General features: G+C 44.7%; 1 protein-coding gene across 3 annotated transcripts in view; it reads right to left on the minus strand.

The window, feature by feature from the left end:
• The window catches only part of COL27A1 (collagen type XXVII alpha 1 chain), a 167,247-nt gene that overhangs the window by 112,180 nt on the left and 30,191 nt on the right, over positions 1 to 24,876 (minus strand). For all 3 annotated transcript variants that reach the window (XM_009666966.2, XM_009666965.2, XM_009666964.2), the window contains exons 5-12: positions 20,297 to 20,350; positions 15,587 to 15,640; positions 13,514 to 13,567; positions 8,109 to 8,153; positions 7,151 to 7,204; positions 4,684 to 4,728; positions 2,210 to 2,263; positions 950 to 994 (exon numbers count right to left, since the gene is read on the minus strand). In XM_009666966.2, coding sequence (XP_009665261.2) covers positions 950 to 994; positions 2,210 to 2,263; positions 4,684 to 4,728; positions 7,151 to 7,204; positions 8,109 to 8,153; positions 13,514 to 13,567; positions 15,587 to 15,640; positions 20,297 to 20,350 — 405 coding nt within the window. The remainder of the gene's footprint in view (positions 1 to 949; positions 995 to 2,209; positions 2,264 to 4,683; positions 4,729 to 7,150; positions 7,205 to 8,108; positions 8,154 to 13,513; positions 13,568 to 15,586; positions 15,641 to 20,296; positions 20,351 to 24,876) is intronic.

Raw genomic sequence — 24,876 nt, forward strand, 5'->3', positions numbered from 1 at the left:
GCTGATTTCCTCCCACCAGTCCCACTGAGAGCACGAACAGTCACAGCAGGGATGAATGTGAAGCCATTAGGATGTTTGCATGGCTTCTGCTGTGAGAACATCAGCAAGCAGTAGGCATGGGACTCCCAGAAAGTGCACATTCGCATGTGAGGGTGACAAGAGGAAAGCCTTGGATTTTTCTGTGTGGGGTAAGTGGAAATTTTACAAGGAGCCTGCGAGTGCAATGATGTCAGGGAGATGGAGGGAAACTCAAGACTAATGTGGAAAACAAGGTATAAAGGCAATGAGATGCGTGAGCGCATGAGCGGGCCTGATCTCTCCGCTGACTCCTGGAGCAAACAGCTTGATACATTCTGGCAAGGGAAACGCGCAGAAGAGACTGGAAGAAGGCTGATACGGGAATAGCATCCCTTTCTGTCCTTTCCCCAGTTCCTCTATCCATTTTCATACTTCGCCCACCTGCTTTTATTTTGCCATTCGCTACTGTCAGCGCAACACTTTTCCTCTTTGCAGCTTCAGCATTCTCATAGTTTCCAACTCATATTCAGCCCTACCTGCAAACACCTCTTCTTCCTTGACAAGCTCTCAAATCTACCCAGCCTCCTGGCCCGTCAAACTTTAATATCTTAATCAGATCTGTTACTGCTTTAACCCTGTACCACCAGTGAGGACAAGAAAGTTGCTATACAGAAGTGCATTTGCATTATACAAGCCAAGATGGTACAAGTGTTGGAGAGAATGACAGCAAGGACAAGTAAACATGATGGGACTGGGGAGACCACCAAACAGTAAATGCAAGAGAATGAGCACGTCTGAGACACAGAAAGGTTTGTTTGATCTCCCCATTTAGCTCCCATCAGAAGATGTGAAGGGGCCCAGCTAAAAGCCACATGTTTTGTTTCCAGTTTCATTTAACAAAATCTGCATAATAGACGAGGAAAAACTTTACCGGCCTACCCATCTTGCCCCTCTTCCCAGGAACTCCAGGGATCCCCTGCAAGGAAAACACACAGAGAAAAAAAATAATAGGTCTGGTTGAGAAAGCAAACAGCCAAACAACAATACATAACAAAACTAGAAGAGAAAGGGAAATGCAAAACAGGCTAATGACGGCAGCATTGTTCGGGAATCAAAATGTCAGCTACTTGCAGTCAGCTGCAAGAGCAGAAGACAATTAACCTTCACCCACTAACTACAGCCCTCCCTGAGGACACACACAGGCAGCATCCACACCCAGGGCAACAGGCTGAAGTTGTGCTTAGCAGGGGCAGTCATTAAGCTACTGGTCTGGAACCGAACGAAGGCCACCGCCAAGGCACTCGCTGGAGAACTTCTGTTTATGTTTCTTATTTAGTTCTGCAAGCATTAAATCAGCGACTGTAGAGCACAGGGTAGTCCCCTCCCAGGCAGGCACACGCACACTCCCACACGCTCCTGGGGCCTCTCTTGTTTCTGGAATTTGCATTTGAGGGAGAAGAAGTGAGAACAAAACAGTCTTCATCTTACAGTGACCTTCCTTAGGAGCTCTTGCTGTGGGAAGAGGGGGTCCTTGATGGGCAGAGGTCAGGCGGGTGGGGAGATGTGGGGGAGAAGTGCAGAAAGGCAAGGGAGATCCTGCAAAGCTCTGAACATGTGGGTTTGGAGAAGGCATGAGGGAAAGGGTGGGGTGAAGGGAGGACAAATGGGAACAGCAGCTACAGCCCTTCAGAGAGCCCCATTCTTGGCTACCCAACTTGATGTAGCTGGAAGGAAGGCCATCACTAGAAAGCTGCCGGCACTGCCCCTTCTGAGATGCAGGTCCTTTCCAGACATCTCTAGTTGGACACCCAAAACACTGGGACACTGTGGCTAGGATGTCACTCCTGTGGGAGGAGGGAATTTCTACTTACATTCTTTCCCTAGCCTGCCCACTAAGATTGGCTGGAAAGTAAAAATTGTAAGGGGTTGTCAACAAGGAAAATACAGGAAAACTCTTCCCTACTCATCAGTATGGCCTGATGACCCTGCCTGAAGCCTAGGTTTTCCTAAGCTGAATATCAACATCAGGACACGAGCCTTCATGCAAGGGCAGAAATAGGCTAAAGAGGACATGTCTAAATATTAGCATGCTTGCCTTTTTCCTAAGGAACAAGGAACAGAGTAGGTTACAACAAGCTCTGAAGAATTGTTTTCAAGGAACACGCCAAGATTTTCTTCACAAAATACTCACTCGTTCTCCATCAGCCCCTGGCAGCCCAAATAATCCTGGAAGACCTATATATCCCTAAAGAAAAGAAGAAACAAGTAGTCAAATACACTTCTCCATTAGCAGCTAGTCAGTCTGTCTTTTCTGAACAGCAGAGCATCCTCCAGCGCTGGTCAATGGCAGCCGTGATGAAATAAACCTTGAGGCAAGTGTATATGCCCATGGACTGCATGGTGCTGGCTTCCACGATGTAGTCCAAGGGCACATACCCTCACACCAGGGATCATGTGGACTCCGGGTAGGAAGAGGCCAGCAAGAAGCAGCCTTACCTGGGCTGGCTCTGACTGCACCTGAGGGAAATGGAGCTTGGTTCAAGGTTAGCAAGAGCGATAGCAAAAGTAAACCACATGTCTACACCTCCTCTCCTCTCTCCAGGCCCTCTTCCTGCCTTTGGCACTTATTTCCAACTGAACGTTGCAATTGTGGCCCACTGTACCAAGCCATCTTGGCTGGCCTTGCGTCACACAGTGGCTGCACATTGTGGCTCCTTCTCACACAACGACCAGCTCCTGGCCTGCAAGGCTGCCAAGCGCTTTGCTACTGAGGGAGGAGCAGACAGCAGCAGCTCGGCTTAAAGCCCTTCCCTGCAGACTCTGAAACGTGACCAAGACCTTTCATAACACTGTCAACCCAAGCACCAAGGGCCTCCTTGGGAAGGGACGGGCTGAGCATGTCATTTCAGCCTCTTAATATCTGTGCAAAAGATTCAGCTTTTACGTACCTATAGATCCTCCGACTACCATAAAGGAGCCTCCCTTTGCATCAGCTACATTTAGCATAAAAACCACTTTCACACTCATCAGCCATCCTCATCCTTCCATTTTCAAGTATGCAATGTTTTTCTCAGGCTTTGGGACCCTGCTCAGACAGGGCCACTGCATAAAATGCTACGTTTCCTTTCCCTCGCAACAATTGAAGCCTTGTGTTTAATCCTCTTTGCTCAGCAGTTAACACAAAGTTACCTTGTGTGCTGGTCCTTTGCAAGGGCCTATTTGTGCCAAACATGCAGACTCCAGAGGAAGTGAATTTCAGCAGGGAGCCCTCTCAGCAGCACATCACTGTTACAAGAGCCAAGTGCTAACACTGATTTGCTCTCATCTCCCTTTCTCCATCATCATTAAATCTCTTACTATCAACCCCTCCAAATCTTGTCACTAGTCCATCGCTCCTTTTAGGCTGTGCTTCCTTTAGGGATGTTACCTCGCTGGGAAGTATGGCCACACAAAACCACGCTATTTGCCTTTGCCTCCCCAGAGCAAACCATTTAACTCCTGCACTATTGCTGGTGGAGAGAAAAATAGAGGCAGTGGTGGATAAAAGTCCCTTCATCCAGAAAACGTAGGTATCTTGTCTAAGAGATTAATATCCAACTCTGATTGACTGCAGTGGCTTTCTTTAGGTAGCTATAAATATTTCAGCCCTGAGCATTCAGGGGTGAAAAGCAGAAGATAATTTTCAGGTCTTACTTTCTGCTAAGCAGTGTTCTTAGTATTGCACATCTACCAGACAATAATTATACAAGATCCAGCTTGGGTGAGTGAAAAGGGTGCACCAGGAAAAACTTGATTACTTGCAGAAGTGAGGTAAGCAAGCTGTGCTGTCACAGATCTTTCTCTCTCCTGTGGGGCATTAAACATGTGATCTGCCCTTCTCTCCCTGCCTTCTCTCTTCCTAGCTCAGGAACAGAGCTAGTTACAGGGTCAGCATTTGTTTATTGGTTGCAGTTTTCCAAGTGATGAAAGCCAGCTGGTTGAATTTAGCGTGTATAGAGAAAATATCACATGTTAGGGAAAGAGGGGATTTTACTGGCTCAGAATGTCATTGTGAATTTGTAATTGCAGGAAAAGAACAAAATGTGATTAACAGGAGTCTTAATTGTTAAAAATAGGATTAAAAACATCCTTTGCAGTGAGGAGGAACCCACTGCAATTCAACTGATGAGCAAACCCAGGCAGAATAAGGATATTAACGTTTGTATTTGCACATGGCTTCAAGATGCTGGCTTGCTATTTTGCATAATGGTATATATCATTCCCAAACTCAGGACTACACTCGTAAGGGCCCATTTTAAGCATGTTCAAAAACCACTGAACCGCACTTATTGAAACTAAGAGGCCTTTGGGAGATGGGACTTGCAGAAAGTTCAGACGTCGGTCTTTGCTAGGAATTTGTAGGCCGTTCTTTTCTTTCCTGCAAGGCAAGCTCTGAATGCATGGATTTTGCATCATCAGCACTATCAGTGATCTTTCATTTTGGTACACTCTGACTCTCACTCTGAAAATCAGAAGTATTTCAATAAACAAGCGGCGTGCAATGAAAATCCCCCAAATTCAACAGCTTAAAGGAACTAGTTTCAGGATTGCAAAATTAAGCATAAGTTGCTTGAGAAGGGCCGGGTAAAAGCAAGCAGAAAAAAAGACAAATCAAAGGCCGCTTACCCGATTCCCTTTTGGACCAGCTTCCCCTATTGGACCAGGTAAACCCTGAAACACAAGGGAGAAAACAAAGAAAAATGTGGACAGGCTTTAACTTAACCTAATGAGCAGTGCCAGACTCCCAGCAACATCCCTGCATGCTTCTGCTTTCAGTACCTAGTCCAAGGCACAGCAACAAAGGAGAAAAAAAGACAAAATGATACCAATAGCAAATCTCCTATTGTCGCGGAGCCCTTACTCAGCAAAATCTGAGACTGCTACACAGACTGAGCCTTCCCCAGGGCTGAAGTAGCGATTTCTGATCATAAAGACCAGAGAGGCTAACGCAGCAGGGCACACAGAGGTTGCATTACCCTTTAGGCACAACATGCAGTGATCCTTTGTACCCACCAGCTCTTGCTCCAAAGGCAGGATTCAGTTTCCTGCCCAAATGAACACATGCATAGCAATGACAAATGTATTTCAGTACTTGTTTAGACCCAGTCAGGCCCTGATGCAGTGAGGAATCCCCTGTAATGTCTACAGCCTATAAAGCCATGCAGCAGTGCAGGCACTGCAGCTCACTAGCCCGCCACAGCTTCAACAGCTATGGAGAGAGCTGAAAGTGCACTCCATTCTACCTCTCTACCTATTGCTGTTCCCTTAGCATTGTGAAAAAGGACCTCGTAAAAACGCATAATGAATTTCCACATTCATTGTCCTTTAGCAAGTTTCCAGATCAGTTGGGTTTTTTTAGTTGCAAAGGTTGGTGGGGTTTCTTGGTGGGGCGGGGGGAAGGGAAGGAGACTAGCTCTATATTTTCTTTAGCTGGCAGCACTGCACAACTCAGCTTGGAATTTGAAAGTCAAGTTGCGCTCTTTTCTGGCTCATGCATCATTGCCAGTCAAAGATTTCAGCCATCCGAGTGGAGTTAACAATTCTGCCTATGATGCACAAATCAAAAGAGAGCCAAGCTCGCGCTCTCAAAGCACTGCAGAGCCAGCACAGCTGACAGGAGTAACAAGTAGTAAAATCTCAGTAAAGTAAACAGCCCTGATGCTGGATACACGCAGCATTCAGATATACTGAAAAAAGCTGCCTTAAAAAAATAGAAGGCACTTCCCTGTCCCAAACCACATTTGAAGAAAGCACTTTTGTTCTTTGTATGTTCAAGCACAAATATTTCACTCTACTTATCAGATGGGCAGAAGAACACTGCTGTGAATTGCTAAACAGCATGCATTAACCTTGTATGTCCATTATAGCTCAAACGGATTTATATTAGTCATGTAATGCACATTGACACCTAGAAGACGCTTTGGCAATGCAAATCTCTAAGAGCCTTTCGGAATATGAACGTAGCGTTTAGTCAAGTGCACAAAATTCTCACCCAGTTCTACTGCCTGCATTCTCCAGTGCGTGGCTGGATATTCCACCGAAGATTTGCAAAGTGGAGTATGAATCTAATTTCAAGTTTAAACTCACCATCCATTATTGATAGTCGGGGGCAGAGGGAACACAGACTTGCTCTGAGTGTCTAGTTCACATTTAGTCCAATACCCTACACAGCTGTGCAAAAACTCACATATGAGCTATGAGAAGGTTGACGGATGCATGGAAATGGCTGACAGGGGTCTCTGACATCTGTCAAGACTCTTTACTAGATATGTCAATATAAATATGGGGGGACCCAACACTAATGCATTTGGCTTTAGAAGACCATAACAAACTTGTTCCACCGAAAAATTTTACAGGGTCAGATCTCCTGTCCTAGGGATGCAGATTTCAGTTAGGATCTTACAAATTCTTCCTCCTGCTTTTCTTCTTACTATTCAGCATTTCACATCAATAAGAAAAAAAGTGTCCTATCCTGATCCATTTTCCTTTGCATACTGCTTCATTCCTGAAGCCATCTTGGTGCACTTTTTTCAGTTGGAAAACAAACACCCAGCTTTCACCATCTTTTTTGCAGCTGCAGATAGAATTTTTTTTATATATATTTGTGCTCCATGTGTAATTTTATACATATGAATACATATGGTTACACTAGTGGACTTTACTGGTGAGAAACGTCTTGTTTCAGTAACACGCCTTCTTCTGTCCCAGCTTTCCAGCCTGTTCAACATTAGATATAAAAAACTTGCCTGGAAGTGAAGGGTTAACAGCTTGCAGGTATGTTTCTCTACTCTGTTGTATTTTTTTATCTGTTCTTACAACGAAGAAAAAATTTTGGTCAGATTTTGCTATTGAAATTCAAGTTTTATAACATCATGGACAGAAAATATTTTCTGGTAACCTTAGAGTTTCCCACCGAGTCAAAAGAGCGATGTCACTGATACAACATCTTGGGCAGATAAGAAGGAAAAGCGAGACAATGCCGTAGGTCTGCACTGTATTTAGGGGGGCTTGCATGTAGTGGGGCATGTAGTGGGGCAGCTACCTGCACACCCAAATCCCTAGTCTGTGCACAGCACGATGAGATTTACTGCACCTGCCTGCCAGGATAACCTTTGGCACCTGGACTTCCGTCTGGTCCTCGTTCGCCCTTTAAAGAGAAAAAAAGCACAGGAAGGTAAGGTTAATGGCACACATAAGAAGCCGTTTGCTGCTTCATTCTTTGAGTTGGGGGGAAAGCAGAGTTGGGTGGATTAACTCGATGCAAATTTACAGAGAGAGAGAGAGAAAAGGATTAAATGAAGACAGTGGAATAAATTAGTGAAGGGAAAAAAAATGCAGAAGCCAACTCAGTTGGATCCATGCATTAAGCAACCGTTGCCATTTCTCCTTCTCCCTCCATCTGCAGGGAAACCAGCAGATAGTTTGAAACAAGGCGGCTAAGAGAAGGTGTAAGGCTGCATCTATATCTGGCATATGGAACCATTTTAGGGGTGGGGAAGCCCTGCCAAAATTCTTCAAAACTAAATGGATTCATGTATAATATCCTCTAACATCATCGCTAACAGGGCCTGCTATTCATTGCCCTTTTTTTTTTCTTCTCTGAACTGCAAACAGACTTAACCAAATAAAAGGGGGAGGGAAAAGGGGGAAGGGGGAAAGGGGTTTGGGATGGGAATTACATGTCAGTACTTAATATGATGTAGTTGGTAAACTCCAGGTGAAACTAACGTAAAAGGAAAATAAAGGGGAGTAGGGTAAGCTGGTATTTTTTCCACCACGTAAACTTAACATGGTTGAGCAATAAAGATTAGAAATTAAATTTAGAAACTCCAGTGCAGTCTCCTCCCATCAACCTGCTGATGCTTGGTCAATATATGTGCACAGCCCCCTGTAGCAAGAGATTTAACTGCATACATTATGTGTGTACAAAACTGGCCCTAGAAGGAGCTGACAGTCCACACCGAGCAGGCTGTACAGGATCCAAACTAGCGTCGGAGTCATTAAATCCATCCCTCTCTGAAGGTTCAATGTTGGAAACTGGGAAGACTCACCTGCTCTCCAGGGTGACCTGGTGGTCCAGGGTAGCCTTTATATCCCTGTTGAAATAGGGAAGAAGGGATGAAAAATAAGAGAGGTCATAATAAAACAATCCACTTTTGGTTTGAATTTCTCTTTTCAGGTAGGAGTAAAGCTGTGAGGAGAAGTAGGTCTTTAGGTATGGGACAGCACTACACAACCACACTAACTTTCCATGTCCCGCTTTTTGTTTGCAAAAATCCCAGAGGCCGAGTCCTGCTGATGCTCCCAGGCTTGCTGCAAGGCAGTGTGACAGCAGCCCCTGCACCAGCCGCAGTTTGATCCTGACGGTTACTTGGGATGGACTTGCTCCTAGAACGGTCTTAGAGAACTGTATCTACACGAAAATCTGATAGTTGTAATCTACACATTTAGACTTTCCTTAATCCCTAGGAAACTGCAGACTTGTAGGGTAAAACACTGACTTTAGGCAAGTTGAGGGGACTTTCACCACTGGCTTCAGAAAAGCCACAGATCTCAAGTCCATGGTGAAAGAACCGATCATTTCTGGGTAAGTCTTCTGACTAAGAGGGTTCCTATAATTTTATCCAGCAATTCCTACACCAAGCCCTGCACGACACGGGTCAGTTATGTTTTAGAAAGAGTGCTAACTTTGACTTTAAACTTGAAATGCCACAGGAACCACCACAGTAACCACCTACTGTCACAGGAAGCTTTTGCTTTGTTTCTAGCTTGAATTTGTCTAGCTTCCAGTTTTTAATCTAATTATTACAAGGTATGACAAGATCCAGAGTTCTTTATTATGAAGCTACCTAAAATGGTAAGCAAGCTGTCTCTTAACCTGCTCTCAGCTGAATTAATTAGAATGAGTTTCTTAATCCTTCCGGCTGGCAAACACTGCAGACTTCAAATCATTCTCGCAGGTCTTTCGTAAACCTGCTTCCATTTTTCAGTATCTTTTTTTGAGAGACAGACCCTGGGACAGGACAAAACTAGCTTGTTCCACTGCAGACTGGTCAGTACGTGTTTTAAGAGAGTACACTTTCTCCAGGATTTACCTAGAGCTCTCTTTGAACACTGAGTAAAGCCTGCAAGTGGCAGGCACTTCAGATTTTTTTTTTCCTCTCCCTTTATTATGTTGCTTCAGCTATTTAAAATAAACTCGTTTCCATCAAGTGGAGTCAGAGCAGATTAGGAGATTAAATTCAGTTACAGAGGCGACTGTTTAGCTGGGCTATTAGCAAGACTGAAAGAGCAGAAAAATGTAACTTGAAACAAACGGAGAGAAAGAATAAACAAGCAACAACCCTTGCACAAATACTACAGAAATAACAAAATGGTTTCAGGATGGGTTACAATTGCTAATTGTAACTCGGTCTCTACTTCTTGCCCCGTCTCAGCACAGGGCTCCCAACACATACTGCCTGTCAGTGAAACACCCTGGGGAGCATCCCTCTGCGCTGGAAGCCATAACCAAACCCTCCTCTGGCCAAGGACCTGGCCTTTCGCTTCACTCACCAGATGAACCCAGTACTGTTTCTGCTCCCAAGTCCACACCTCTGCTTAACTGCTTTTTTATTCTTCCCATGGGCTATTCTAGACCTGCAGCCTAAGCCTTCGCTGGCGGAGGTATGCAGTGCTCTCAGCCATCCTGGCTACTACCCACTCCCCTTTGCATTCCTCCTTGCTTGTTATTTCAGACATTTTGGCCTGGAAAAACGTTGATTCCCTCTTCACCCATTTTCTGCTGCTTGACCGTGCTCATGTATCACAGCCCTGTCTACTGATTGAGCTGCACCCTCTGAGAACGTCATGGCTAACCCAAAAGATGATTTTGCTACCAGCTGGCCCTTATCTGAACCTCCTTGAAGGTCCTTTCTCCTAACGCTGTTAGTGCATTTCATCCAGCAGCTCCTAAATATGAAGCGCTTCCGCAGTTCTTGGGTGAGGACCAGATGACAGGACTCCCTGCCCTTCCCCAGGAATCCTCCCCTTGAATTTCCCTCTCGCTTATCCCCTCTCCGGCTCCTGACCGGAGGCTCCACTTCAGCAGAAAGCAGGGGAGATGCTCCCTCTGCTTGGCTGCCTGGCCTGATGGTGAAGGTGCTCTGAAAAGGTGCAAATCCTGCGGAAGGCCCAGTGTCCCTATCAACCATCCCTGGAGCTCTGCCCAGCTCCTCCGGCACAGCCTGGAGCAGGAATCACTTTTGTTTCCAGGCAACTGGGGCACCTACCTGTGTCCCAGACACACACCCAGAGGTCTCTCGCTCCCTCCACTGATTTGAAAGAGGTGCCTAGCTTGGCTGCTCTCAATCACTCTGCTCAGATCAGGTTCCCACGAGATGGGAGTTTCAAGCCTGCCTTGTCTACCTAAAGCAGGTGGCTAGACTATCGCCCCTTGAGACCCTAAAAACGTGCCAGAGCTAATGTCTGTACCAAGCATTGCCTTGCTATTGCTATAATGGTAAGCGAATACCTCTTAAGCTAAATATATAGACACTCTACTACTTTTGCATCCTATTAAATACCCCCCTCACTATCTATAGCAATCTCTGGGGAGCTTGGAACGTGTGTTTCTTCAAATCATCCTGCAGTTAGGTCTGTCTCAGGTTAATCACAGTGAGGAGAAATCGAAAAAGCTTGTGTACCATACAGTTGGCTGGAACGTGAAAGTGTTTACCTGCTGCAGTCCTCTTCAAATAGCACTAAAATGACAGGGCAGAGGGTATGAAAACAACTGCATTTGCTCTTTTATCCAAACACTTCCTGATGATTACAGGGTGTTCAACACAACGGGCTGTGATTTAGAAAGGAAATTACACTCCAGTGAAGGATTCGCTCATCTGTGATGATATTTATAATTCATGCTATCCTAGCTAAAAAGGACCATCCTGCACTTTGTTAGGAAATGTAGAAAGTAAAGAGGCCAGTGAGTGTGGTCTGCATGACAGCATGTGTCCTGAAACCCTGACCTATTCCCAGCTCTGCCTTTAACTCCCCGTGTGGTTTTAGCCAAGCTTTTTACTCTCGCACTTCTGTTGTCCTGTTCAGCCTTGCACTTTGCCACAGCCTTTCTCTCAGCAGCATCTGAGCCTGGGAGCAACAGCGCAGTGCTCTGCTGAGATATGTCTGGAGGGCAGTTATAGTCTGCAGCCCAAAGCCAAAAGCCAAAGCCCACAGACACCTCCTAGGCACGAGAAGGGAAGGGCAGAGCAGACAACCAAGTCCTGCCACCGTTCCCTAGAACTGTTGCTCAGCTAAAGCAACATTTACTCCACATGGAGTGGACGAACATTACATCTTTCTTGGACTGAGCCTTTCATGTTCCCATAGCTGGGCACTGGCAAAATGACTTTGTGGGTGCTCTGAGGTCAGACTCTCCAAAACCTAAAAGAGCAAAGGTCTGTACGCTCATAACACAGGCAGATGCTGTGCTGTGAACCATACTATCCAAAACCATATGCCGCTTGGTTGTCGCTCCAGCTCATGCTGCTGAGCCAGTTGCTTCCTTCAGAAGAAAAAGTATTTCATTTTCCCCGAGGAGAACTTCTGCCCATCTGAAAGTTTCTAAATGGACTTTTCAGACGAAAGCCCGTGGAGCTCTTTTCACAGTCCCTCCAAGGGATGAATGGGAAATTTTGTTCTTGTGTCCATTTCCAAGGCTTCGCTGTTCTCTTGTAGCCAAGAGGTTGTTGCCCATCTTCAGCCAAACACCAGCATATTTGCAATGGGAAGACGCCAGAAGGGAATCCAGATAAAAAAAGATTTTTCCAAACATTTCTCCAACAGCTGTAAATTTTTTCTTAATGCAGGACGCTAATAAAAGCCAGGCTGCCCCAAAACACTGCTGGGTTAGTGCTACTGTGAGGTGTTTTTTTTTAAGCCGCACCAAAGGAAAAACTTCAGCATCCAGTTTGCTCATCACTTGAAGAAACAGAAGCCTTCGCCTTGTCCTAGGGGAGCTGAGATCAGGTGTGAGGGCCATGTGCTGCATTCAGCAATGTTTGTTCAATCTCCTATTCCTTCTATATTTTTTGCAGCATGAGGACTTGCTCTCCTAACATTGCATTCTGCTGATCAAAACCACAGGGTTTTGTTTTATAAGCTGTTACACTAAGAAAATGATATTATTTAGACCAGCTTTGTTACAACTTGTTTATGACAGCAAAAGACCATTAATTAATCACTCCTAGCACTCCTTGCTCCTAGCTCCGCACGGCACCTCAAGAATGACCAACCTCGGGCACAGAAAAATGAACGCAGCCCCTACTCTTGGCAGTTTGATTCCAATATAAAGCATACAACATACAGTCATGGAGAAGGAAGGTTTCTTTCAGCCTGCACAGCTTCCTTCCCTCCCCGGAGCCATAAAGCGTACCAGAGTAGGTGTCTGTGCGCAGGCAATTGGCCTGAGGAAGAGTACATCTTCAACGACCCATTGACTGATGAAGTGATTAAAACAAGATGCCAGTTTTAACTGCTCAGCTTTGCCATGTCAATATTTGCTCACAGGGAAGGGGACTGATGTCCACTGAACCCATTTCACACCAGCCATCAAACAGCTCCCAACTACATGCAACAAGCTCAGCTTCCAGAAAAAACAAACCAGCCTACCCACGCAGACTGGAACTGGAAGATCAGCTGAAGTGTCCTCGATATACAGAGAACATGAGCTCAAGCTGTGGATAGCTAAGATATCGCTGTGCGTACTTCCATTCATCAACATACACACTGCTGCAACACAAAGGGAACGACGGATCTTGTGCTCTATCCCTACTTATCCTCTCTTAGGCACGGTTTCTGGTGACATTAGTGTTGGTGAAACGTCAATACAGAAGCAAATAAAGCAAAATTCAGTGGTGCAAATAAAGCAAAATCAGATGGATGCTGTCAGTCTCTAGGCAAAAAAGGGGAAAGGAATGCAGATCGTTTCTCTGAAATGCGTTTATCAGGAAAGGGAGTCAGGTTTTCCTTGGAATGTCTAAATGAGTCCTGAACCCAACCTTTGAGTGCTGATGCAGGTTGTAGGTCCATTTACCTAGCATATTAGCTGAACCAGTTCTAAACTTAGCTTCCTGATGAAGAACCAGTGTCAGGGTGCAAAGGGATGATGCAGTGCAAGAGGACATGGACTTGGGAAAGAAGGAACAGAAATACGAATCCAGAATTTCATTCAATACTCTTATATGGTCTTGCTAGTACAGCCTTTAGGATGTCGTTTCAGTCCTGTGCTACAGTTTACACACTTCTGGAACAGAGATAAGACATTTTTGCTAGAGATAAGACATTTTTGCTGGGTATTAGGGCTTAATTAAATCTTTTAGGAAGTACTCAGAATTCTTGCAACTGCAAGAGTTAGAGGAGTACATTTTAATATAAAACTACCAACCTAATTTAGTAGAAAAGGACATATTCTTACCTTTCGACCAGGTGGTCCAGGGAACCCAGTCAAACCAGGTAAGCCCACGTCTCCCTGTAGGAAGCAAGCAAGTGACATTAATTTTCAGCAACTTTTTCCTTATGCCTAGTACATTGTTATTGAAATTATTTTGCCTAGGGTAATACCTAACTACTGATACTTCTGATTCTAATCACACTTCTTCAATAATTGACTGGACAAGAAGTGTAGATTTAAACACCATCTCTATTAACTGGCTCATATCAATAATAAGCCCGGTTAATTAATGGCAGCTGCTGCTGCGGTCCAGCTTTTCGCTAGCAGAATGAATGCCTTCTTTTCAATGATCTCATTCAGTCACATGCTTCATTTGCCTTTCGATAGGCATTTAAATGGCCAGGGCAGGAAAATCTTAGCTTTTAAATGCAACGAGAACAACAGGTATCGCCTAGCAAATCCTGTGATTGTGCTCATATTCTGCTACTGCATTGGCTCAGCCTACAGCTCTTTAGCTCAGCTAAAGTTCAGATGGTCCTGACGGTATAATTATTTAACCTGCCTACACAACATGGACTGAACCTTTGCAGGCTGCTCGTGAGAGGTATTTTTCAGTGGCCTGTACTTCTGGAAGGAGATCGCATCCCATTCCAGCTGGCATACCCGAATCATCATAAGAATGGTGAAGCACTTTGGTGCGAGACCCCTCTAACATCCAATGCTTTTGGACAAGCCCATTTTGGCCTCCTCTGATCAGGATCAAAAAACCCTTAGGGTTTTTAACACAAGTTGCTGTGCCAGCCTACTGAAAATGTATTTGGAGTAACTAGCTTGAGAATTAGGCACCCCTCCAAACTCCTGCTGGAAACTCCTTGTTTCTATTACTGCTAACAGGAACAAAGCCTTGTTAACATGAGCTAGAAGTGATCTGGATCTCTCCCTTTCTTTCACTGAGCATGCTTGCAAGAAAATGGTTCCAGATTGTGCGGGTGAATGGTTTCCATGTGATGCCATTGCAATGCAGTACCAGAAATTTCAAACAGCATCTCGTGCTGTTAAGTTGAAAGTATCGTTTCAAACTCAGCCATCTCAATGTTTTCTAGCGTCATCATCCATCCTGCATTTGTGTGGCTTGCTGCACTTCATCGACGCGTCTGGTTTCAAAGTAAGGGCCTAGTTTCCTCATGGCTGATGCTTTCTATTAGTTGTGCATTTATAGCAAGGCTCACGATGAAAGGAAGAGAACCAGGCTTCTTGCCGTGGACATGAATTATGAAGTTTTGTGCAGGCACCACTGAAAACTAATTGAGGTAGATGTTGTGAAGCTCTGATCGATCTTCTACTCATTTCTAGATTTATGTGAGGCCTTGTTGCCTCAATAAAAATCATTCAGCTGTGAAACAGTAAAAATGTGGATTGTAATTTATTGAAAAGAATTAGCAGAAGAACTCTAACCCTTAACAACTGCTAAATCTAAAAATGAGGCTACCCTTTCCAACGTATGTGGTTTGTGCTGATTTGAGTAGACCTTGGTGGAAAAGCTTCTTGTTAGCACACAATGAGTTTGTGTGCTAACCTCCAGCCAGACTGCAAGGCTGCCCTCAGAGTGATGATCTGCTGTGGACTGTATACATGACACGAGGCACAACACCGTAGCTTAGCTCCGCAGTGAAAATGCCATTTTCTTTACTTTCAAGGTTTGTATTGCTTAGACTGGGATTACCTCTTTCTACAGGTGCATCCCCCGACCTGGCAAGGTGTGGCTATATCTCATATAGATGTGCATCCGCTAGCTTAAATATCTAGCTTAAGTAGCTGCATTCTTGTGTCAGCAAGGACTTAAGTATGGACTGCAGATCACACACAAGATGGATTAACACTTTAAGGACAAGAAGCTGTGGCAGCAGACACTTCAGTGCACTGTGGTCAATTCTTTAGCTAACTCTCTTTAGTCCTGAATCCAGGGTCTAAGTCTTAATTTTTAGCCTGATGTCTGCTTGAGTACCTGTCCTGCTTGTGGCTGGAGCATGGACTCCTTCCACGTGTATGCTCAGGGCTGAGCACAATGGGCTCCTGATGCTTGCGGGAAATTCTTACCTTAGGTCCGTTGCGAGCTTTCCCAGGTGACATCCCAGGATCACCCTTCTGACCCTGGAAATGAAAAACTTAAATTAATGACGTAATCCAAGGACTCAGCTCACAGAAGTGGTCTTGCTTCGGCCAAGCCCCCAAATTAGAAAAACATTTTGTTTTGTCTTTGTCTTGCTCCCATATCTCAAATGTATTAAAGTTCCTGGGTATAGCTCTGTTTTGCTGGGGATGGTTTCAGTGCCTATTTGCTGCTAATTAAGATTTTTAAATTATATTTGACAGTATTAAATTGACTAAAGAAAGGATATCTGGAAGAAGGCAATGCCACGACTTTTGATAATTATTATACTAGACAGCTGTGATTTCTTTCTTGTCTACAAACTACCATCACAAAAATAACTACTAAGCCTATTGCTGTGGCTAAACCGTCTTGTTTAACAACTTGCTAGATGCTGCTGCTTTCTTTAATTGTGGGAACAAATGAAACCAGAGAGAGTTACACTAATTAGATGCTAGCAACAGCCAGAGCAATTGTGAGGCTTTCAAGCTGGCAGAAGAGAGAGACACACTTTACCTTAAGTGGCTATATTCTTTATTTTCCTTTTTAACAACTGTGGCAAGAGAACTCACAATTTAAGACTGTGACCTTCTGACAAACACAAGGTGGAACTTCAGCAGCATTCGAACACCTAATTCCAGTAGATTCCTTTGGAAATCCAAGTTTAAAATCTTAAAAGGCAGTGTGCACACCAAATGGGGTTTGATATAGAAATAGGAAAAAGGAGAAGAGATTTGAAACATGCCAGATTCTTTGGGCAGGGGAGAGGTAAAGCTTAGCACATAAAGAACTTTAGATCTGTATAACGTCTTCTCTGGTACGGCTAGGACACAGACATGCCAACATTAGGCACTGGCCATTTAACACACCCGGGATCATAAATAAGTCACAACCTCTGTGTGCCACGTCAGCAATCCGGGATTCAAAACTAACCACTCAAGCACAGGACAGTTCTGTGGGTTAATTAACGGTTGTCAAGTGCTTTGAAGTGCTTGGAGGGAAGGTGAGACCCTAACAAAGGAGTAATAGTATCTATTAACCGGTGTTGCTTGTTAGCAGCACAAAGGTCTAGTTATAGCTAGCTGAGCAGCTTTTCCATGCAGCCTCGCTGCAACTACACAGTTACGTGTGACATGTACCTCCCACCTGGAATCAAAGGTAAATCTCCCCTTCTCCTCCTCTGCCATCCACCACAAGCTGCAAGGTTCGGGGAGCGAGTCTGCTTGGCTATGGACTGTAGGGAGCACTGCTGATTCAAGGCAGATGTGTCTGTACAAATTCTGAATGAAGACTGCCTGGTTTCCTAACAGCAAATGAAGTCATGCAGATAATCTTGCTTTGCATGCAGCTGTTATCAGGGCAATTCTCCCACTCTTTGAGCTTCAGAGCAATCTGTGGGTGCTAGGACTGCTTGGAAAAGATTAGAGCCGTCTCAGGACTGCAGGGCACTCATTTTTATACTGCAAAAATCAATTTACTGTTGCAGGTAGACACCCACCAGCCTCCATAAATCTTGCCATCTGCTCAGCACAATGACACTGAGCTATGTAAAGGAACAGAATTCTCTCACGTTTTTCACTGGGAAGCTCCGAAACACGTTAGCAAAGACTGTGCCTCGCACCATGGTTCTGATCATGATACAGGTGGGGAACTCAGCCACAGCAGGATCACACTTCCCCAAGATTAATCAGCAATACAGCATCAGAGCCAGAGAGAACAGATGTCTGGATGCTGAGGGCTGAGACTGCAAGTTAACTGCCCAACTCTCCTCTTGCAGCAACCACAACATGAGAATTACCCTAAGCCTTGTCCATTGCTAAGCCTCAGCACCTTGCCCACAAGTCCCTCACTTTCCCACCCCAACTAACCAACCACATTACTTCCTCTTGTAAAGGAAGAAATTGTTTTCTTCCATTTTTTCCCTATCTAAAAGAAGTCTAAAGATGTGCAGTTTAAAAACATCAGCTTTGCCATCCTGCTAACAGCGTTTTAAACATCAGTGATCTTGGAGTCACACCATTCACCGAAGGAAAAGTCAACTCTCTCTAGCACTATAATAAAGGAGATTTATCAAGAGCAGCTACCTAAGCAAAACATATTAAAGTTTAAGACCAAAAGCCTCCAGATGAAAGAATGCAAACCCAGCTCTTGTAATGGCTTTGGAAAACTCACCTTGCCTGACAGCTAACTCTTCTCCCCATCCCAAACACTATTAGGACATCCTCAGGGCTACATCTAGTCATCAGCAAGAACGTCCCTCCAATCCCTCCATCAGCTTACAGGTCAGTCAGCCAGTAGGGTCCATACCCCACAGTATGTCTACATTAGATTAAGAGTTTATCTAATACAATCATAATCTTTACAAACTAGATGCAACAGTAATTTTGCAACTGCCAAGGACAAGAAACAAAATGCCAAAAGTGGCAAGAAGGCCCCTTTAAGCAGTTGCACACTATAAATTGCTGAGAAAAGCACAACGGGATAAATTCTCGGGTGGTGCGAGTGGGTGGAATGCCGCTGAAGTCAATGGAACTGCACCCAAACAGACCAGCAAGAATTTGGCTCAAGAGCTATACACAACTCTGTGCAAAAGATCAGCTAAATCGAAGGTCTTGCAAGCGCTCAGCTCCAGTGATGAGAATCAACTGGACTCCCTGCACAGCAGAGATTCAGAAACGTGACAGTCTGACAACACAATGCTAGTGCTCGCTAGTGTGAACGCACCCAACATGCATATTGCCGCACTGCAGTATCAGATGTCTTGTAAGCAGTTGACTGCCTGATCTATGAGTGCTCTGTTAATTCAGCTGATAAGAATTGGGCTTCTGTTTTACTTCCTAAGTGACAATGACTTGGTGTTAGTCATTGTTTCCAATCTGTATCTATCTGGGAAAATTCACTTTCCCTTCTTGGATTGCTTGTTTTTTCCATGGTATTAAGAGCTATCTAGGGAAAGCCTAGTCTAGCAGCCTGTTGCCACCCAAACGACCCTCAACAGGAGAAGTTCTGTTTGGGATTGCTTTGCCTGATTAACGGGGCTGAGCTTTCAGAAGTCCTTAACTTCAGCCATGGGCTCTGCGTATGAGGCAGATGTCAGGCCCTGGATGCAGGTGCATGCTTGTCAAGTCTGGTAAAGGACAGAGGCATTTAAAATGTGGGAGGGTGAATTTTTTTTAGTGAAACCCAGCTTCTGGCATGTAACTTCCAAAAGGACAAACCAGAGGAATTTAAGAGGTATCTAACATGTAGTTCTTCTTACACAAAGATCATGCTATCATGGCGGAGCAAGCCCTCTCTGCTGGAGATGGGAGTTACAGCCAGGCAGGCCATAGAGGGCTTTCTGCTGCCAGACAAAGTGCCCAGCAGGATGGAGGAAAAGCATTGGCAGGAAGTTTTTATTTCTACCAGAAGGCTAAACCAATACAGCTTTACAGTCAAATGATGGTTTCTGACAAGGCAGTGGGCTAAAGATTAAAAAAAAAAAAATTCCTTAACATAGAAATATAGCTTGAATCTGCAGATTGGACCAGGCTGAATTTGCAGGGCTGGAAGTTAGATAAAAAGGGGTTTGATTTGACTTGTAAAACTCACCGAGTGTGATCTGGAAGTCATTGATGGAGAATAAATGCAGAACGCTAAGATGTAGAACTTTTACAGCCTCACTTTTCAGGCCGTATAACTACGCTTTAGAATTTAAAACAGCTGCTGTTCACCAGCATGTCTCCAGTGCCTAATTTTTAATCACATAGAGGCAGCATGCCAAGTTTCCAGATCTTTTTCCCAGAGCATCAATAGTGTTCATAACACTTCTGCCTACTGATGAGATCATGAAAAGAAAGGACTCTCGCTTGCACCTTCTCTGTGTTTGGCTGAGATATCCTACAGCTTTCCTGTCATTAGGAAAAACCTCAATAAAGCACTGCCCCTCACAACCACCCCCCGCTATTCTTTGGACCTATATAAGCATTATAATATCTAAATCTATTTGTGATTAAATGAACACTCAACAATCTACACCAATTTCCCAGGAGCTTCGCAGTCTCTAGCTAACACAAAGCCATACATACGAGATCGCATGCAGAGAGAGAGGAAGACATATGTAAGGAAGCAGCAGGATCAGTTTGATAGGACTTTTGGAGATCAGGATACGCAGAGACACCGGAGAGGGAAGGAGAGACAGTAGTTCAGGAGGAGGAAGGCAGAGAAAGAAGTGGGGTGCTGCAACTCTCCCCAGACTGCTGCCTGCAGCAGCGCAGATGCAAACCCAGCCGAGCGGGCTGCAAAAGCAGAGAAGAACAAGAAAGTAAAGGCAAATCAGGACTTGGTGAAACTTTAGTGTGGGAGGATTCCACTGCTCTGGTCTCACCATAGCAATTTACTCCCTGGTAGAGGCATAGCTTAAGCAGAATCTTAATTAAGCAGCCTTTGACATTAGGAAGAACCGAGAACCAAGATACACAGCAAGGTCTCTCACAAGCACAGGAAAAAGGCTTTTGCTGTGCTGCTGGAGGGTCTGTGTGTGAGCAGAGGGGAAGGGATACATGGTTTCAGCTACGTTTCATTTTCTACAGAGCAGGCAGGATAAAATAAGGCTGCATTTCCCCCAGCGTAACATTCCCCGAAACAAGACGACAAAAGCTCCTCATGCCAATACTTACTTTCAGGCCGGGGGGTCCAGGTAAGCCAGGGTTTCCATGAGGACCAGGAGGACCCTAAAGAAACACAACAAACAAAACAAGAATCAAAAGAAGTCGGTAGTTATCTGTGTTAGTCATGACCAGTGGAGCTGCAGAAAGTCTCAGGTTGTGATATGGCCAGACCCAGCCAACTCCATGCCAGCACTCTGCAACCCCAGCAGGGATACAACTTTAACAGCACCCTCATTAGGCAGCCTTCTAAATTAGGCAGAACCAGGGATTAACTAGCACTTAGAAAGAAAGCAAGCTCCCCGCATTAGTGTATTGCTCTCCTATTAGGTACGCAACATGAACAGCTTGCAAGAGGGGATGAAACATCTTCCTTGCAAGCGCAGTCATCTCCTCCTCCTGCCTAGCAATGCAAAATTCAAGCAAAGCCTTTAAAGCAGCCATCCCACTGCCTGAACCTGCTCCGTGACAGTGCGTATGTGCAAGACGTGCGTGTCCAAGCCAGGCTCCGTTGGTGTAAAGCAACAACAGCCTTGATCCACAGCTCACACCAGGCCCCAAACCTATGGGCTTCTTCGCCATCTGCCTTCCTCCCTTGAACGACTCTTCAGTGCTCTTACGCTGGCAAACAATATGGCTATTAAAGCCAGTGCGCTGGAGTGCGTGAAACTTAGCTACCATTTCCTACCTACCTTTATGGAGAGTGGCATGTGTCTGTCACCACAAGATATGTTGTGACAACAAGATAATTCAGATACACCAAGTATTCCACATTTGGGAACAAATCTTTGGGGCCAGGGGAGTTAAAACTCTGCAAAGAATCCCGAAGGACAGAGATGAAGGTAGACAGAGGGGAGCTGAAGAGTGTGGGGGAGTCAACGATTTACTCGGACAAAACTGAAGAAAACAGAAGTAGCTGCTACAGGGAAATTTTTAGTTGTTCAGCTATTTATTTAGCCTGCAGATGAACTCATTTCCTCTACAAAGCAAATGAATTTTTGTCTTAAGAGTTTAGAAAGAAAATGGATAGCAAGACAGTAAAACAAGGGGAGCAGAGGTGAGTCCCCATTTAAAGCCATATTTTTGTGTAGGTCCCATCAGCCAGTGGCACTGTCAGACTATCTACCGTAGATCACATACAGCACTATCTCCTCTTAAATCGTATTTTGAAATCACTCCACATATTTTCCAAAGACTATTTAAGGAGCTATCTGTAACAAGCAGCTAAGAATAGTTTATCCTGGGTTTGTGTACAGCACAGAAGATCTGTTAATCTTTTACGCAGAAGTAATAATAATTCTAAATCCTCTTGAACACATTCTTGGGAGATGAAACAACTTGAAGATTCAATTCTAAAGGTTCCCGTTCTGCCAAGACTGTGTGAGAGCCTTATACCACCATCAGGAGCACTTCAATTCACCCTCTAGTTAAAAGAAATATAGGCTAGGGGATAAAAAGCCACTCAGACAGCTTCTCAGAAAGCTGTACTATTTCCAATGAGCACTTTCGCATATGCAGGGCCAAAATCTTCAGGGTCTGATTTCCAGGGAAGATCACTGCAGTTAAACATGCAACTGCCATCCAAGTTCAGTGCCCTTGGTCTCTTTTGAAAGAACATCACTGTGCTAATGTTTACTCAGTGTTATTTTCACACACTGTAATGGCTTTTTTATTCAGCTTTCTAGTATATCTTGCGGTATAGACAGCTGATGAGCACTCAACACTCCTTTACAACGTATGCTGCTCTGCTGTTCAGTTATACTGTTGAGGCTGGACTTTTCAAACGGCAGTTCTGTCCCCAAGTACTTTTGCTGTCCCATTTTTAATTTCCTTCCAAACTCTCAGCCTAAAATGCTCCGATAAATCACCCTGGCTACAAATTCCAAATGAAATTGAAACAGCTTTAATTAAAGTTAAGGTGTTTGAGTATCAAGTTGCCATTTGGAAAGCCACACAGCTGCTGTAATCAGAGTAACTGGGCACCTGGTAGTCTTAAATTCTTATCTTCCTAGTAAAATACGGCATCATCTGTTCATCTAATTGGGTAGGAGACTGAAACAGAGACTTAATGTGCTGCCGAAGGTAATGTAACATCTGCCGCAAAAAAAGGGCTTGAACCCAAGTCTTCCAGGTCCTAAATATGGAGGAAGATTAATATAAGTAACAGAAATTAGAACAGTAATGCCTCTATAAAAGATGAGTTCCTAAGAAGTCCTAACGCATAAGCAGTAATCCAGGTAGCTCTGAACAAGGTTCATAAATCTAGACTGCTGCTAGATTTGAGGAGGGAGTTCAGCTGTTATTCAACTTGGGAGTCAAGCAGCTTGGCTCAAAGCCCTTTTCACCGCAGTTATTTGAAATCTGTGCTCCACCATAGTCTGGGATAGGCTAAAAACAGTGTCAGGCCAGAGGGCCCAGCATGGTTTGGTGCAACTTCTAGCTGACAACAATATAGTTTCCAGTAGGTAACCTGGAACGTAGGAAGCTCAGCCACAGATCAAGAACTCCTGGGTAACAGGCTAATCATGCCTCCAGCAAAGTTCAGTACAATCTCTTCCAGAGCTAAACCAAAGCCCAGCAACACAATCATAAAAAGCCTTAACCAAAAGCTGGATGGAAAAGGAGGGAGGAAGAGAGAAAGAAGAGTCCCACTATCCAGTGACAAAACACGCCATTACGGCTCTTGACGTACAAGATGGGGACTTTACCACTGGATTCAATGAGACTTATAGCATATAATCAGAAACCCATCCCATTCCTAAAGGTCAATGTGGTCTTATCCTAGTGAGAAGTAGCCACATCCTGCTGATTAAGTGACAGTGGGGAGGCCAGCCCGGCAAACAAGAAACTGCTGGAACCAAGTCGAGGGATTGTGCCAGGCATTTTAAACTGCGCTCTCAACTGTGGAGAGGAAAGGGCGTAGTCTGGCAGTAGTCCTAAAAATGGTAAAAATAACTGATCTTGATATGTTCCAACATGGTTAGTCCTGAATCTACGATTACACCCACGTTCTTGGCAGAGGAGGAGGATGCAGTGTGGTACAGTTAGACGGATGAGTAACAAAAGGTACAGGACAGCATCCGCCTCAGGAGCTGTTAGCAACACAAAATCTGAACAGGCAGGCCCTACAAATTAACCCCTGCACCAATCTGCAAACCCTGATAGCCATCATCACGCCCCTAAGACACCCAACCTTTTTTTAAACCCAACCCAATGTTCAGTCCTCATCTCTTATTGCAGCCAGCAGAATCACCCGGTCTCCAGTCGGTGCTCCCATCAGCCATCTTTCTGCAAAGAAGCAATTCAAGGGTTAACTGCTCTGCAGTTAGTTCTACAGTTAATCGCTATATTCTGCTCATGCTTTCCTGGATTTGATTCAATTTCCCATTCATCTCTAGAAATCGGGATTCTCCTAAATATACTTATTATCAATATACTAGTCCTGCTTCGCTTTCTATGCACAGGATGGGGCAACACTGGAACTGCTGAACGAAAAATCCCATAGCGTGTATTACTATTTACAAGCGTGTCTGTTTACCCACCCACTTTGGCTCCCTCATAACTGCTGAAACAATCAAATCCAGCAACAAGTCGCCTTGCATCCGAAATCTTCCGAGCCTCACACCAGAAATTCCATAGGAAAATTTTATTGCAGGACAGCAGTGGCCTGAGGCGCAGCGGCACAGGCACCAGGACCGAGAACAATCCCCAAATGTGTTCTCCAAACGAGGGGCTTTCCCAAAGGTGACGGGTTTGTAATCTCCCTGGAACGTCTCGCACGTGAACAATATCTGTTTGAGAACCACGCTGTGCCATCGAGTTCATCTCCGTGACGTGCCTGGAGAGGGGACCCTGCTCACAGAAGCGCTTTTATTTGTACTGGTTCACAGCCTGCAAAAATTAACAAAAGTGCAACTGTGCACAGTCCCCCCATCCCTCCAACATTCACAAGGGGGAGGGAAAAAAAAAAATCCAACCACCCTCTAAACTCTTGTGAAATGCTAGAAAGCTTCAGTCAGAGAAATGACCACTCATTCAAAACTCATTATGTCTTGGGGTTTCACTGTATAAAGCAACTTCTGCTCCTGACCTGCAGATCCCACTCTGACCTTTGGCTTGCTGAAAATGAGCTAAATATTTGAAATGAAGCCAAACAAACTGTTTCTTTAAACGTTTCTTCTCGGAAATTGGAAAACCTTCCTAGTGGAACAAGGATACTGCAGACCTTGAACAGTCGACTCAATTCTTGCTTGTTTTAGGGGGAAGCCCTGCATTTTGAAGGGAAAGAGAGACTTTTTGCAACCACAGACAAAATGTAACAAGGACATGTTACGTGGGGAGCTTTGCAATCTTCCAAGCTGCTGAGGTTCACAGTAGGATGGCAAGAGCATCCCAAAGCATCTGTGAGCGTAGACGTGTTTTCTCCACCTGCCCCTTCGGATTTCTCCCGTGTTGCTCTGCTTACGGGAGGTTAAGGCAAGAGCAGCTGCAGCCTGCCAGGCTTTGTGGCCTTATTCCAAATTCTGCCTCTGGCCTGTTGTGTGAACGCGGGTAAAACACTCCCCTTCTACCTCACCAATACATTCCTCACC

The sequence above is a fragment of the Struthio camelus genome, chromosome 20 (genome assembly GCF_040807025.1).
Source record: "Struthio camelus isolate bStrCam1 chromosome 20, bStrCam1.hap1, whole genome shotgun sequence".
Lineage (NCBI taxonomy): Eukaryota > Metazoa > Chordata > Aves > Struthioniformes > Struthionidae > Struthio > Struthio camelus.